A 12,016-nucleotide genomic window follows, 5' to 3' on the forward strand; every position below is an offset into this window, starting at 1 on the left:
CGTTACAGCACAAAGATAAATGAACACCAAAATGCAAAGCAAAAGCAGTTTATTCCAAAATGGCCCTTCTTAAAAAGATCATGCAGAAGTTATAATCTTCAGTCAACCTCACAAGGTGCTTAGGATTGATGAAAGTACAAAAACTTAAATGAATACAAACATAAATAAAATGTGTACATGTAATAGTGATTATGTGACAATGCATAAAACAAATCTTAAAAACCATTACAAATCAACATATACAATACGTTATGATCAAATATAATACCGCGCATTTAATACATATTAAAAGTTAGCAAGAAATATGAATAAAATGTATTCAAAAAGCATATCAAACATGAATTTGTCAAATGTGTAGATTCATGTAAAGCATCCAGCCGTTGGTGAGCTGGTCATGTGTATGACCTCATGGTCTGTCCCGTGTGGAGTTGTAATGGTCCCATCACAACCAGCACAGTCATAGACCACCTCCCGATCACATGACTTGGCACGTGGCCCCATTGGCTGTTTGAGGGGTGGGAGTGTGGCTGCGTCTGGCCCCTTGGACCGGCCCCGTGCTGAAGCTGAGGCCTTGGAACGCCTTCAATAAGTTGAATCCATCGTCCTTGCTCTTACTGTCGGAATTAACTATTTTCGCCAGCTCGCGGGGGAGAGCTATTTTCCCCCCAAACGGCCTCAAATGGTCCGTGTCCTTGGCGCTCTATTGGGAATAAGAAAAACGAGATGAACTGCAAGAACACACACACACATGAGAGTTCGTATTGTGTTTGGAGAGTGGGTTCATGATTTTCCTCTCTGTGTTTTCCTTGGGACTATATTTCAGGACAGCGAAGACAAGAGGGTTGAACGTGAGAGGGAATGAAGTATAGCATCGATTCACGGGTCGGGAATCAAAGCTGGGTCACCATTAAAAAACAATAATGACTTGGATCACTTCAAATGAGAAAGAGCCATTCCCTCACCCTGGTGAGCTGGTACTTCCTCCTGTAGTGAGCCCTCAGGGCCGCCCTCTCGGCGTTCTTCTTAGCATTCAGACCTTCTCGCGGCTTCCTGTGGATGAACAAGAAACACACAGCGAGCGCACAAAGACATCAGACGTACTGTACGTACAGCATCACCTACAGCACGGAGGTCAAACAATGTGTTGTGATTTATGACGGAAACAAGTATTTATTTTCAGTATAGCACGGTGGCGGTGGGGTTTGATTGGTTGGGTCTGGACCCGTTTGAACTTGCCTCTCCGGGTCCAGGCCAGGCTGGTGGGAGCGGGGGGCCGCGGACTCCCTGGGGCAGGGGGCTGCCTGAGGAGGCGTGCCTCTGCACGGACGTCTACGTGCTGATCTCACTCCTCCTCCTCCTCCTCCTGCTCCCTCTCTCCCTCCTCCTCCTGCTCCTCCTGCTCCTCCTCCTGCTCCTCCTGCTCCTCTTGCTCCTCTTGCTCCTCCTCCTGCTCCTCTTGCTCCTCCTCCTGCTCCTCTTGCTCCTCCTCTGGCTCTCCTCTGCCTCTGGTCGAACATCACCTCCTTCTCCCTCTCTCCCGACACACAGCTGGTCAGCTTCCTGACGGGCCCCCTCAGGGTCTTCCTCACTACAGAGTCCATGATGCGTGCGCGGCGTTCGCGTGTGTGTGCGTGCGTGCGTGCGTGCGTGTGTTTGTGTGTGTGTGTGTGTGACAGACGTCCACCGTCCTGTTGGGTTTGGAGGAGCTGGATCAGCAGAAAGCACTAATCTGCTGCCCTCATGTTGTCATCGTGGGCTGAGCCTGGGGGACAGAGGCATTGGGCAGCGTTGATTAAGAGGTGGAGACAGGGCCAAGGGCAGGGGAACGATGCAGTCAGACAAGGCCTGCACACACGCACCGCAACACGCAGACGGGGCGGGGAACACCGTCTGGCTGGGTGCGGAGGTCGCCGCGCCCACCAGATAAAGGGGTTTGTGTCGTTCTGTGGTCTTGATTTATCAGCACAAAGAAAAGGCAGGAGCAGAGCCACTGGCAGGACGAGATAAGGAGGGAAGACAGATGGAAAGGAGGGAACAAAGTAAAAGAGGGAATGGGAAATTAAAAATGGAGGAAAAAAAGAAAAAGCAGAGGGTGAAGTGGGGGGAGAATGTGGGGGAGTGGGGGGGAGAGAGAGAGAGGTGGGATGGGGAGAGGGTGTGGGTGTTGTGTAGGTGAAGGTGACATCCAGACACTTATCCAGATAACTCAAGCCACTAGAGTTTGAACGTTCACACATAAACACAAACCCATGTAGTGGAGCCTGGTCTTACCCGGTCCGGTGTGTAGGCCCAAGGCAGATCCTACAGGATTCAGGCAGATGGCGGCTGCAAACGTCCCAGTCCAGATCCAGGAAACCTCTGAGCTGTTGACCAGGTGCCTTCCCAGTGCTGTTCTGCCGTTGCTGCTCAGGCCAACGGACGATCTTCTAGTCTTATGGATTTAGGTTTCCGTCTGCCTTCACCTCTTCTACCCCCCCCCCCCCCCACACCCCCACCCAATACAGATTAGCTCCTCCAGGCTAATGAGTTTCAATCCTGTTAGCAGAGGGAGAGCACGCCCCCGCTGGGTCACATGGGCAAGGGAAGGATGACACCATGTTGTGTGGTACGGTTGTGTGTCATGGTTTTGTCTCACCTGGCCGTTAAAGCTGAAGGGTTGGTGTACAACTGGGACTATACATATAAATATATATATAGTATATATAATATATATGATACATAGCCTATATATTCATCGTATACATGTTCCAAACAGCCTGTCAGTTCCTGTGTGTTCCTGACTAGTTTCTGATGAGTTCCTGATGAGTTCCTAATGAGTTCCTGTGTTTTCCTGTTGAGTTCCTGTGTTCCTGTGAGTTCCTGTGTGTTCCTGTTGAGTTCCTGTGTTCCTGTGAGTTCCTGTGTGTTCCTGTTGAGTTCCTGTGTTCCTGTGTGTTCCTGTTGAGTTCCTGATGAGTTCCTGTGTGTTCCTGTTGAGTTCCTGATGAGTTCCTGTGTGTTCCTGATGAGTTCCTGTGTGTTCCTGTTGAGTTACTGATGAGTTCCTGTGTGTTCCTGATGAGTTCCTGTGTGTTCCTGTTGAGTTCCTGATGAGTTCCTGTGTGTTCCTGTTGAGTTCCTGATGAGTTCCTGATGAGTTCCTGTGCGTTCCTCTGAGTTCCTGAGAGTTCGTTCCCCTGAGCCCTGCAGACAGCAGGATGTGCAGCCAGACAGACGCTTGTGGTCGGCCAGATCAAACACAGAGCTGAAAACCAATAACAGAAGAGACACTGTGGCCAGGAGGGGGAACAAAGAGTAGACAACTAAATTTGGAAGCACACGATTAAATAATCAGGATGAATAGATGGGCCGTTTGATATTTTAAGCTTCACCCAGGAACCCAGTAAAAGTGCAACAGCAAGAGGCCTCAGTGTTGACTAGCAGCGATGAGACCTGACATAAAGTCAGTCGTTAAAGTCTATTTAGGGTGTGTGGGAATGGGGGTGGTCATTTTTATGGCCCTCATTCACCTTCTCTGATGAGTCAGTTTATGTTTTCCGCTCGTTCCAGAAATAAATCAATTGAAAGACAGGGATGATGAGAGGAGGGGAAAAAGAGGTGCAGACCAGGTCTAGGAAAGGAAGAGGATAAAGTGAGAAATAGTTGTCTCGTCTGCCTATGGGCCTTGTTGACATAGCGGCCATCTTGGCTCTAAACACTAAGGCCGGTGGTTGAACAGAAGACGTAATCCCGCTGTTATGAATAAGGCCTGTTCTCTGCAGGACAGGTAACAGGACTGCTCTGCTGCTAACCACAAGCCATGACACGGCTCCCAGAGGCAAGCCCCATGTTATTAATTCCCATCATAGCACGGGCCGTGTGTGGTCGCTGAGCAGTGTGTGTGTTAGACAGGAACACCTGGAGCATCATGAGCTGCACTAGAGAGAATGTCATGGTCACTCTCCTTCATCCCCGCCACAAAAACATGCATCTCCTCCCACGGCAGGTTGTGGTTACATTGATTCAGTTCTCCGGACATCTCCACCCCCCGCTCGGTCCACTGCCATGCCCCGTTCTGTGTGTTCATAAACACCTACACACATGCACGCACGAGGGCACACACTCGCACAATGCAACAATTGAGACTGTGTCCCCAGCGGGCCCCTCCACAGCTCACAGCCTTGGTTTGTGTCAGGTGAGGACACATTAATGGCTTAACAAGATCACCCTTCCCTGTCTTCACGCCAAATAACTCCCTCCCGCGACAGCGCTGGGTTCAGTTTACTACGCGACCACAGCAGCAGAGCTCCCCAGCGGAGGATTCAGACGCGGTGGTGAACTGATACTGCTGGGTTGATAAGTCAAAAAGATGAAAAAAGTGGAAGGGAATATAATAAATTCAGTTTTTTTTTAATCTAAAATAATCTGCAGTTGTATTCCTCAATCTAAATCACAACAGTGTTATATAAATTAAAAAGACTTGATACAAGATAAGCAGCAATGGTTTGTGTGTGTGTGTGTGTGTGTGTGTGTGTGTGTGTGTTTGAGAGAGCAAGTGGTCACTCACACCACCACTGATCCAATTAAGGCAGGCACTGTTCAGCACGTGAAACATGGACATTGATCCCATACCCAAACAACCCCCCAAACACACGCACACACACACACACACACACGCACACACACACACACACACACACACACACACACACACACACACACACACACACACACACACACACACACACACACACACACACACACACACACACACACACAGGGCCATCTATTGTTAAGTTAATCACCATGATTTCGCTCACAAGTAGGCTGACATATGACCCCACACAAGGGGTCCACGTGTGACCATATTATAAACGTACTAACAAACAGAACACTGAAACGTATGTGTGTGTGTGTGCACAAACACATACATGGAAATGGAAACAGTGTAATTAAATAATTAATGTTTTCATACCACAGTATTTTTTTATGTATTTTATTTTCTGATTGGTCAATTACGCTTGAAACGTGTGCATTCTTTTTTAATAATGGGACATCTCTGCCTTTTTACCGTAGAAAATCAATGCGCTACAAATCCAACATTTACCACTACCAAAGTCAATAGAAACCAATAACGTTAGAGATGAAAGTGAGTAATGCCTTACATTGTTGGTAACTGAGGTTCAAGTGGAATAAGGCACTCCAGAATGTCTGTCGTTGGAGAAGAGAGTTATTGTGCGGTGGTGAACACTCAACACTCAAAAACACATCAATTATCTCCAATAACAGGACTCTCGGTCGTGATTCATCCCTTACATGGTCTCAATTATATGTACCTCAATTACCATTCATTCTGCTCAAATACATAACCGGTTGCTGAAAGTGAAAGTAAAACCCAACAACTGAACAACAAAGAGCTCTATAGAATAATAATATGGCAACCAAATGCATGTTTCGGGGTTGGTATTTGTAACACCGCCCTTCAACTCTATAAAACCAGATACACTCCCCTACCTTCCCTTTACTCTATCCTCATCCTTACTCATTAACACCTGCACATTTTGGTTTTAGTGTGGGGTTAATTTTAGATTCACACACACACAGACACAAGCACGCACACACGCACACACGCACACACCCACGCACGCGCGCATGCTTTGGGCATTCACACACTAATAACAAGTCTTCACCTCTGCCCAGGCAGAGTAGAGAGATATAGTGGTGGAGATTTTTGGCTGTGCTCCCTCTTAGCTGCATTCAACCAGAGCCCTGCCAAGAGACAGGCTGTGGAGCACCACCACAGCGTGTATAGAGACCCCAGACCAATCAATGGTCGCAGGGATCGTCATATACGTAAAAACATCACAATAGGTCATTTTATAAAACAGCTAAGGAATAATTAAATAAAAAATATACACAGGAAAACGGTGCAATAATACAAAAGGTTGAGAAGGCTTTGTTGAATAATCGCCTTCCATTCTTTACTTTATCTCTTTAGCATTTATGTAACGGGTAACAGATGCTTATAACACTGATATGTGGAAATCCCTACACAGGTAAAAGGCAAGAATACCTGACTATCCTACACCACTAGGCCTCTCTGATTGGCTGGAGATACTGTCAATCAAAGATGTGGGAAGAAGCAAAGTCTTTTTCATTTATAGAGCAGGTTACCATTTCCAAAACAATATCCAAAACAAAACCTCAAGCCCTGTGACCAGACGATCTGTTTCACAGTAATAGTTTTGAATTGAAAGCAGCTAAAGTAGAGAAGTGAACCAAGGGATTCTCAGAAGGAGACGCGATACTCAATGACGACCTGATCATTGATATAAATATAAGGCTTCCCAGGGGATGCAGGGCTCCGCCCCCTGGGCCTCCAGGGGGCGTGTGTTGGGGAGGGGAGATGGGGCCACCACCGCTCCGCCCCAAAGCTGGCTGTATCTGTGCTGAGGGACGGGGGGGAGGAAGAAGGGGTGAGACAGAGCGGAGGAGAGGGAGAGGCGGTCAGAGGGCTCGTACTGCAGCATCTTCTCCAGCAGGTCCAGCAGCTGGTAGTGGTCCATGGCCTTGGCCTTCAGGTAGCTCTGGAGGACAGGTCAGAGGAGGGGCTGTGAGACAGCGTCAAATATGTCTGCCAATGTTTCATAATAGTGTGGAGATGAGGTGGGGGGTTTGGTGCTGAGGCTGTGGTTGGAAGACCCTTGATCAGTGCATTGACCGCACCCGCCACTAACTCACCTGTCTTCCAACCTTGTCCCCAGAGCCAAGCCCCCTCCTCCTCACCCTGCCCTACACACACAGAGCAGGACGGCCCACAAAGCCTCCCCCTGGCCTCACCCTCAGGGGTTTGCATCTGGTCTGGACATAAAGCCCGGCCCTGGAGTGCTCGTTCCAATCCAGACGTCCATGGCAGAAATACTTCTGCTTTCTGGGAAGAAATAACGAGGCATTAATGGAGTATAGATTTAGGGTTTAGTATTTTCTTTTGGTGTGTTTGAAGTGTGTGTGGGATCCACTCCAACCGTGCGTAAATGACATATAGGACAAAAGAGGCATCCCCCATTTGCACCAGATATAACAGCCCCGAGATGAAGCCTGCAGTTCTCTCCTCTAAAAGAGGAGCCTTCAAGGGCCATCAGACCTGATAGCACTAATGTGAATTATAACTGGGTTTGTGTGTTTTGTATGGATACATTATTCACAATGTAATCTGCCTATACCAAATATATTAAACATTGCACAATGGTGCAACACTTTGAAATGAATTGTTTAGTTTATATGACTAAATAACTAGAAAATAGCTTGCTGAAAACTGTACTTCAGATGGGCCTTGTTCTTAAGGCTGGACATTGGACAAGCTTGAGACTAAACTACTCTCCATAAAATGAAAGAAATAGGTTGGCTCTTGCTGGCTTGTGTGACATCTGGTAGATGCACTGGAAGATGCACTGATAAATGCACTGGTAGATGCACTGATAAATGCACTGGTAGATGCAAAGATAAATGCACTGGTAGATGCACTGGTAGAAGCACTGGTAGATACACTGGTAGATGCACTGGTAGATGCACTGGTAGATACACTGGTAGATGCACTGGTAGAGGCAGTGGTAGATTCACTGGTAGAGGCACTGGTAGATGCACTACTTCTAGATACACTGGTAGATGCTCTGGTAGAAGCACCGGTAGATACACTGGTAGATAAACTGGTAGACGCACTGGTAGATACACTGGTAGAAAGACTGGTAGACAAACAGCAGTCTGACGAAAGTGAAACTCAAACATTTTAGCTCTTGGGTGGGTGGGCATGGTGCGTGTCTGTGTGTCTGTGTCTGTGTTTACATGCATGTCTGTGTGTGTGTGTGTGTGTGTGTGTGTGTGTGTGTGTGTGTGTGTGCATGCGTGCGCGTCACCTGCTCAAGCGGACCATCCTTTGGGGGAGGGGTCCCTGTAGTCGCTGCATCATGGCCAGGTGCTCTTTGTTGTCGTGAGTCTTAAAAACAAACCGTCCATGCGGTTGGAAAGGGTCAGTGAGGCCGCAGTGAGGAGGGAATCCCAGTAAGGACGCGCTAGACACAACCCCAACACAACGCATGTCACCAGCCAGACGACGGACTCAAACCCGGGGTTCACCTGGAACAGCGTGGCGCCCACGTAGTACTCCAGCAGGATGCAGCCGATGCTCCAGACGTCACAGGGGTGACCCCAGCCCAGCTCTGGGGGGGGGGGGGGGGGGGGGGGGGGGGGATAAGGGGGTGTGAGAGAGACCAAGAGGAGGTGGGAGGGGAGGGACAGTAGGAGTGGACAGAGGGAGGGGAGGAAGGGGGTAGGACGGGCGGTAACCAAAGCTTTAAAAAATAAGGGGGCTGAGGGCTGACATTTCGCCCGACCCCGTCAACATCTCTCACCAAGGATGACCTCGGGGGCGCGGTAGTGCCGCGTGGAGATGACTACGGAGTGGTGCTCGTGGTCGAAGGTGGCGCTGCCGAAGTCCACCAGGCGCACGGCCGTGTCCTTGATCCTCCGCTCGTCACACTTCTGCACGGTGGGAACCATGTGACAACATACTAACATCCACAACACGCTAACATCCGATTAGTGCCGAGCTACATGACAACATCTAAACCCCCTCTCTCTCTCTCTCTCTCTCTCTCTCTCTCTCTCTCTCTCTCTCTCTCTCTCTCTCTCTCTCTCTCTCTCTCTCTCTCTCTCTCTCTCTCTCTCTCTCTCTCTCTCTCTCTCTCTCTCTCTCTCTCTCTCTCTCTCTCTCTCACCTTGACAGCGTTGTATATGACGTTGTAGTCGGAGTTAACAAAGAGGATGTTTTCTGGCTTCAAGTCTGTGTGAGTCAGCTGATTGTCATGTAGAACTGCAGGGTATAGAGAGTGAAGGGAGCAGGGGGGCAGAGGGGAAAAAAAGAGAAGCGTTAGGTGGGTCGGCCATCGCCCTCCGATGGTACGAGTGCCACACAAATGACAAAGTAACAAATTTTAATGTTGTTCGGCGAATAAATACACGGACTGAGCCGCAGTGTAAAATCTGGCATTATATATCAAATCAGACATCATCTCAAATGACTCAATGACACTGAGCTTTTGGTAATTTGTTTGTGTCTGTTTATGAAACTCTGCATGCGCCACACTCACACAGTAAACAAGCCTTTGGACCTGGGCACCACACAGTTGAGTAGCGTTTGACTGAACAGCTGGTTGAATACCCAGGCCCAAGGACACTTAACACTATTTATATATATAACACACTTTCTAGGTCAGATTTTCTCCAATGCAATTCAAAGTAACAAACACGCAGGCTCAAATCTGAAAATGAGCAGGCCTTCACCAAAGCCGAGGTGTGAAAGCCCTTGGTAACACTAGAGCTGGCTGAACTGCAGCCAGTAGGTTCTCAGTGCTGACATTGGTTCTCAGGGTGTAAGCAACCAGGTGAGGTGAGGTTTTGCTCACACACATTTGACAGCGCTGCAGATTTGATGGGCCATCTGCCGGATCTGGTGGACGGGGTACGGCAGGAAGTTGTTCTTCTTCAGGAAGTCAAAGGTGCTGAGCGCCAGCAGCTCGAAGGAGATGCAAACGTGGCCGCCATAGTGGAACCAGTCCAGCATCTGGACACAAAGTCTGAGGACAAGAAGGTGTGTGTGTGTGTGTCTGTGTGAATGACTAAAGATGTAGAGGACTTTATGGGGACATGAAGGTACAGAAGCCATCCACCACACATGAGCCCTCCGGTGTGTTGGCTCCACCGTCCGGACCGAGCCTCCACTCACTGCCTGTTGTGTGGGTCCTTCTGGCTGATGGTCTCTAGTACCGTGATCTCCAGCTTGGCCGCCTCTCTGTACTTTTGCAGGTTCTTGATGATCTTCAGTGCGGTGTGTGTCCCACCTCTATGTGCTCAGTAAATAAAAGAATGAAAGAGTATGGGGGATACATTTTAATCACTTGATATTGTATTCATTGCATTAATATGCATTTTAATTGTATCTGTATGAACAGAGGAGGGGGACATTACCGGCCGTTGTCCACACATTGCACCACCTTCCCAAACGTTCCCTCTCCTAAGGTGTTGACGATCTCATCTGTTGAGGTGGGAGAGGTGCTGGTGAGGTTAAACCCAGGGCTACAGCAATGCATCAGAAGCAAGGCTTTAGGAGACTCACATCTGTCTTGGAGGACGTCTCCAGGCTTGTAAATGAGGTGTCCGTTCTCTGTGTCCTTCCCCTTCTTGGCCTGTTTCTCCTCACTGCTTCTCCGCTGAGACCGGGTGGAGGAGACAGGGAGAACATCATAACACAGAGCGGATAATGCCTGCTACCCAATGACCCCTGAACCCAGGGTCTAGTGCGATGGGCAAAGGTCAGCCATTGGGGCTGACCTCCTGCTAACCATACAACCAAACACTGGACACGTGCACAAACATGTGCAGTTCCACCCGCACGCACACGTGCACACACACACACACACACACACAATTGCAGAAACAAACATGGCCTTCATTAACCCTGTTTATGAGTTTATTTTGAGTTTATGAGTGTATAGTCACTAAATGGGGTTAAGTGGTGGTACGGGGGCTTCTTGTACAGGGGGTTAATAAGAAATGTCAAGTGACTGCTGCTGGAGGATCTGATTCCATCTGCATTCTGAGACTGTTATTAATATCAGAAGGCCTGAGGAGGGCTGAGGCTGCACTTACTGCAGAGCGGGACTGTGGCCAAATGATACGGCAGATCTCAACAGCACAGTGCACGTGTTGCACTACACACACGCATGTTTACATATAAAGCTCTGCGTTTGGAGATAGAGACACCTAACACACAAACACACGTCTAGGCAGCACATACATGCAAACAACGCCAGCTTTACAAGCATGTAAGCGGAGACCCATGCACGTTGGTTTATCGCCTGATTTAGTTTCCAGACACTTTGCCGAAAGTTGGAAACCAAATATGTTTATTAAATCAGTGAGGTAATAGTACTAAGCATAGCATGAAGTCAGCAGGAACTCAATCCAGGACGGGTCTAAGATAAGATTGGTCACATTTCACAGAGGAGGACAAGAGTAGTACAACCACAAAAAACACGCATACACACAAACTTCTGAGAAGATGGAAATACTCACAGACAGGCAGAGGCAGATGCAGTCCAGGAAGCCCTTGTAAAGAGAAAGCATTTCTGTCTTCCCCATAACGCAGAGTCAGACAATGAGGTAGGCAGCCAGTGAGAGCGAGAGATAACTCAACAATGATAATGGAGAGAGGAGGAAGAGAGGAGACAAGTGAGGGAGACAGGCAGGGAGAAAGGGAGGGAAGGCAGGTGAGGCTGTGGCAGCGGCTGACAGTACAGGAAGAGACAGAAGGAGAGGCTCGAACAAAGCGAGAAGCCCCCTAAGAAGAAAACTATAACGAGTGGACTAAAAGGACTCTTGGGTCCCAGTGGAAAATATCTTGAGGTGAGGTCATCAGAAATATGTAGCAATGGATACAAAAAAAACAGTGGGCAAAATTAGGCTTGAGAGGCAAAAAAAAAAGAAAAGTGTTCTTCCCAGTCAGGCCGTAAAGCAGGTAAGCATCGCAAGCGGTACAGAAAGTGCAGAGGATAAAACGACAGACACACACACAGACACACAAGCAAAACTGAGAGGACAGCAAAGATCCACAGTGAGAGGGGGCAGAGAGAGAGAGGGACAGGAGAGGGAGGGAGGTAGAGGGACAGGCCGAGCACTGAGACAGAAACCAAGAATAACCTACAACCCCCTGAGAGAGTCTTGAGAGCAGTACGAAGGAGCAGGGTGGAGGGACACGCTGCAGGGTGGGGAGGGGTGAAGGGTGCTGGGGTGTACATGGATCCTGTTTCACCCTCTTCACCCGTAGCACCCCCTTGAATGTTAACATTGTGTTTTCACACACCTGCGCTGCCTTTCATGTGTTTTTGATGCTGGAAATATTAATCGCAACTCATCGTACAGGAACCAAAGATGTTTATTAAAGAGCCTGCATTCATACAGCTTCACTGGAACCGTTTGTCAG

At 48.5% G+C, this 12,016-nt stretch overlaps 2 protein-coding genes across 2 annotated transcripts; both read right to left on the minus strand.

Moving 5' to 3' along the window:
* Positions 1–32: 32 nt before the first annotated feature.
* LOC115553984 (complexin-3-like) lies at positions 33–2,487 on the minus strand. The gene is made up of 4 exons (XM_030370563.1): positions 2,272–2,487; positions 1,237–1,762; positions 963–1,050; positions 33–700 (listed from the first exon to the last, which is right to left on the minus strand). The coding sequence occupies exons 2-4, from the start codon at positions 1,599–1,601 to the stop codon at positions 476–478; spliced, it is 678 nt and encodes a 225-aa protein (XP_030226423.1). The 5' UTR covers positions 1,602–1,762; positions 2,272–2,487; the 3' UTR covers positions 33–475.
* Positions 2,488–4,945: 2,458 nt separating this feature from the next.
* Positions 4,946–11,667, minus strand: clk2b (CDC-like kinase 2b). Its single transcript, XM_030370536.1, has 11 exons — positions 11,110–11,667; positions 10,151–10,244; positions 10,003–10,069; positions 9,761–9,877; positions 9,445–9,611; positions 8,754–8,848; positions 8,388–8,517; positions 8,113–8,195; positions 7,893–7,972; positions 6,820–6,910; positions 4,946–6,566 (listed from the first exon to the last, which is right to left on the minus strand). Exons 1-11 carry the CDS (start codon positions 11,173–11,175, stop codon positions 6,303–6,305), a joined length of 1,254 nt encoding a protein of 417 aa, XP_030226396.1. The 5' UTR covers positions 11,176–11,667; the 3' UTR covers positions 4,946–6,302.
* Positions 11,668–12,016: the final 349 nt, after the last annotated feature.

The sequence above is a fragment of the Gadus morhua genome, chromosome 11 (assembly GCF_902167405.1).
Source record: "Gadus morhua chromosome 11, gadMor3.0, whole genome shotgun sequence".
Lineage (NCBI taxonomy): Eukaryota > Metazoa > Chordata > Actinopteri > Gadiformes > Gadidae > Gadus > Gadus morhua.

Excerpts from the sequence above, each read along its gene's own strand:
- LOC115553984 (XM_030370563.1), bottom strand. The coding sequence starts at position 1,601 with ATGGACTCTGTAGTGAGGAAGACCCTGAGGGGGCCCGTCAGGAAGCTG. Across the intron at positions 1,051-1,236 it reads CCTGGCCTGGACCCGGAGAG|GAAGCCGCGAGAAGGTCTGA; the intron begins GCAAGTTCAAAC and ends GTTCATCCACAG. Across the intron at positions 701-962 it reads GGAAGTACCAGCTCACCAGG|AGCGCCAAGGACACGGACCA; the intron begins GTGAGGGAATGG and ends TATTCCCAATAG.
- clk2b (XM_030370536.1), bottom strand. The coding sequence starts at position 11,175 with ATGGGGAAGACAGAAATGCTTTCTCTTTACAAGGGCTTCCTGGACTGC. Across the intron at positions 10,245-11,109 it reads GCATCTGCCTCTGCCTGTCT|CGGAGAAGCAGTGAGGAGAA; the intron begins GTGAGTATTTCC and ends ACCCGGTCTCAG. Across the intron at positions 7,973-8,112 it reads TGGGCGCCACGCTGTTCCAG|ACTCACGACAACAAAGAGCA; the intron begins GTGAACCCCGGG and ends TTTGTTTTTAAG.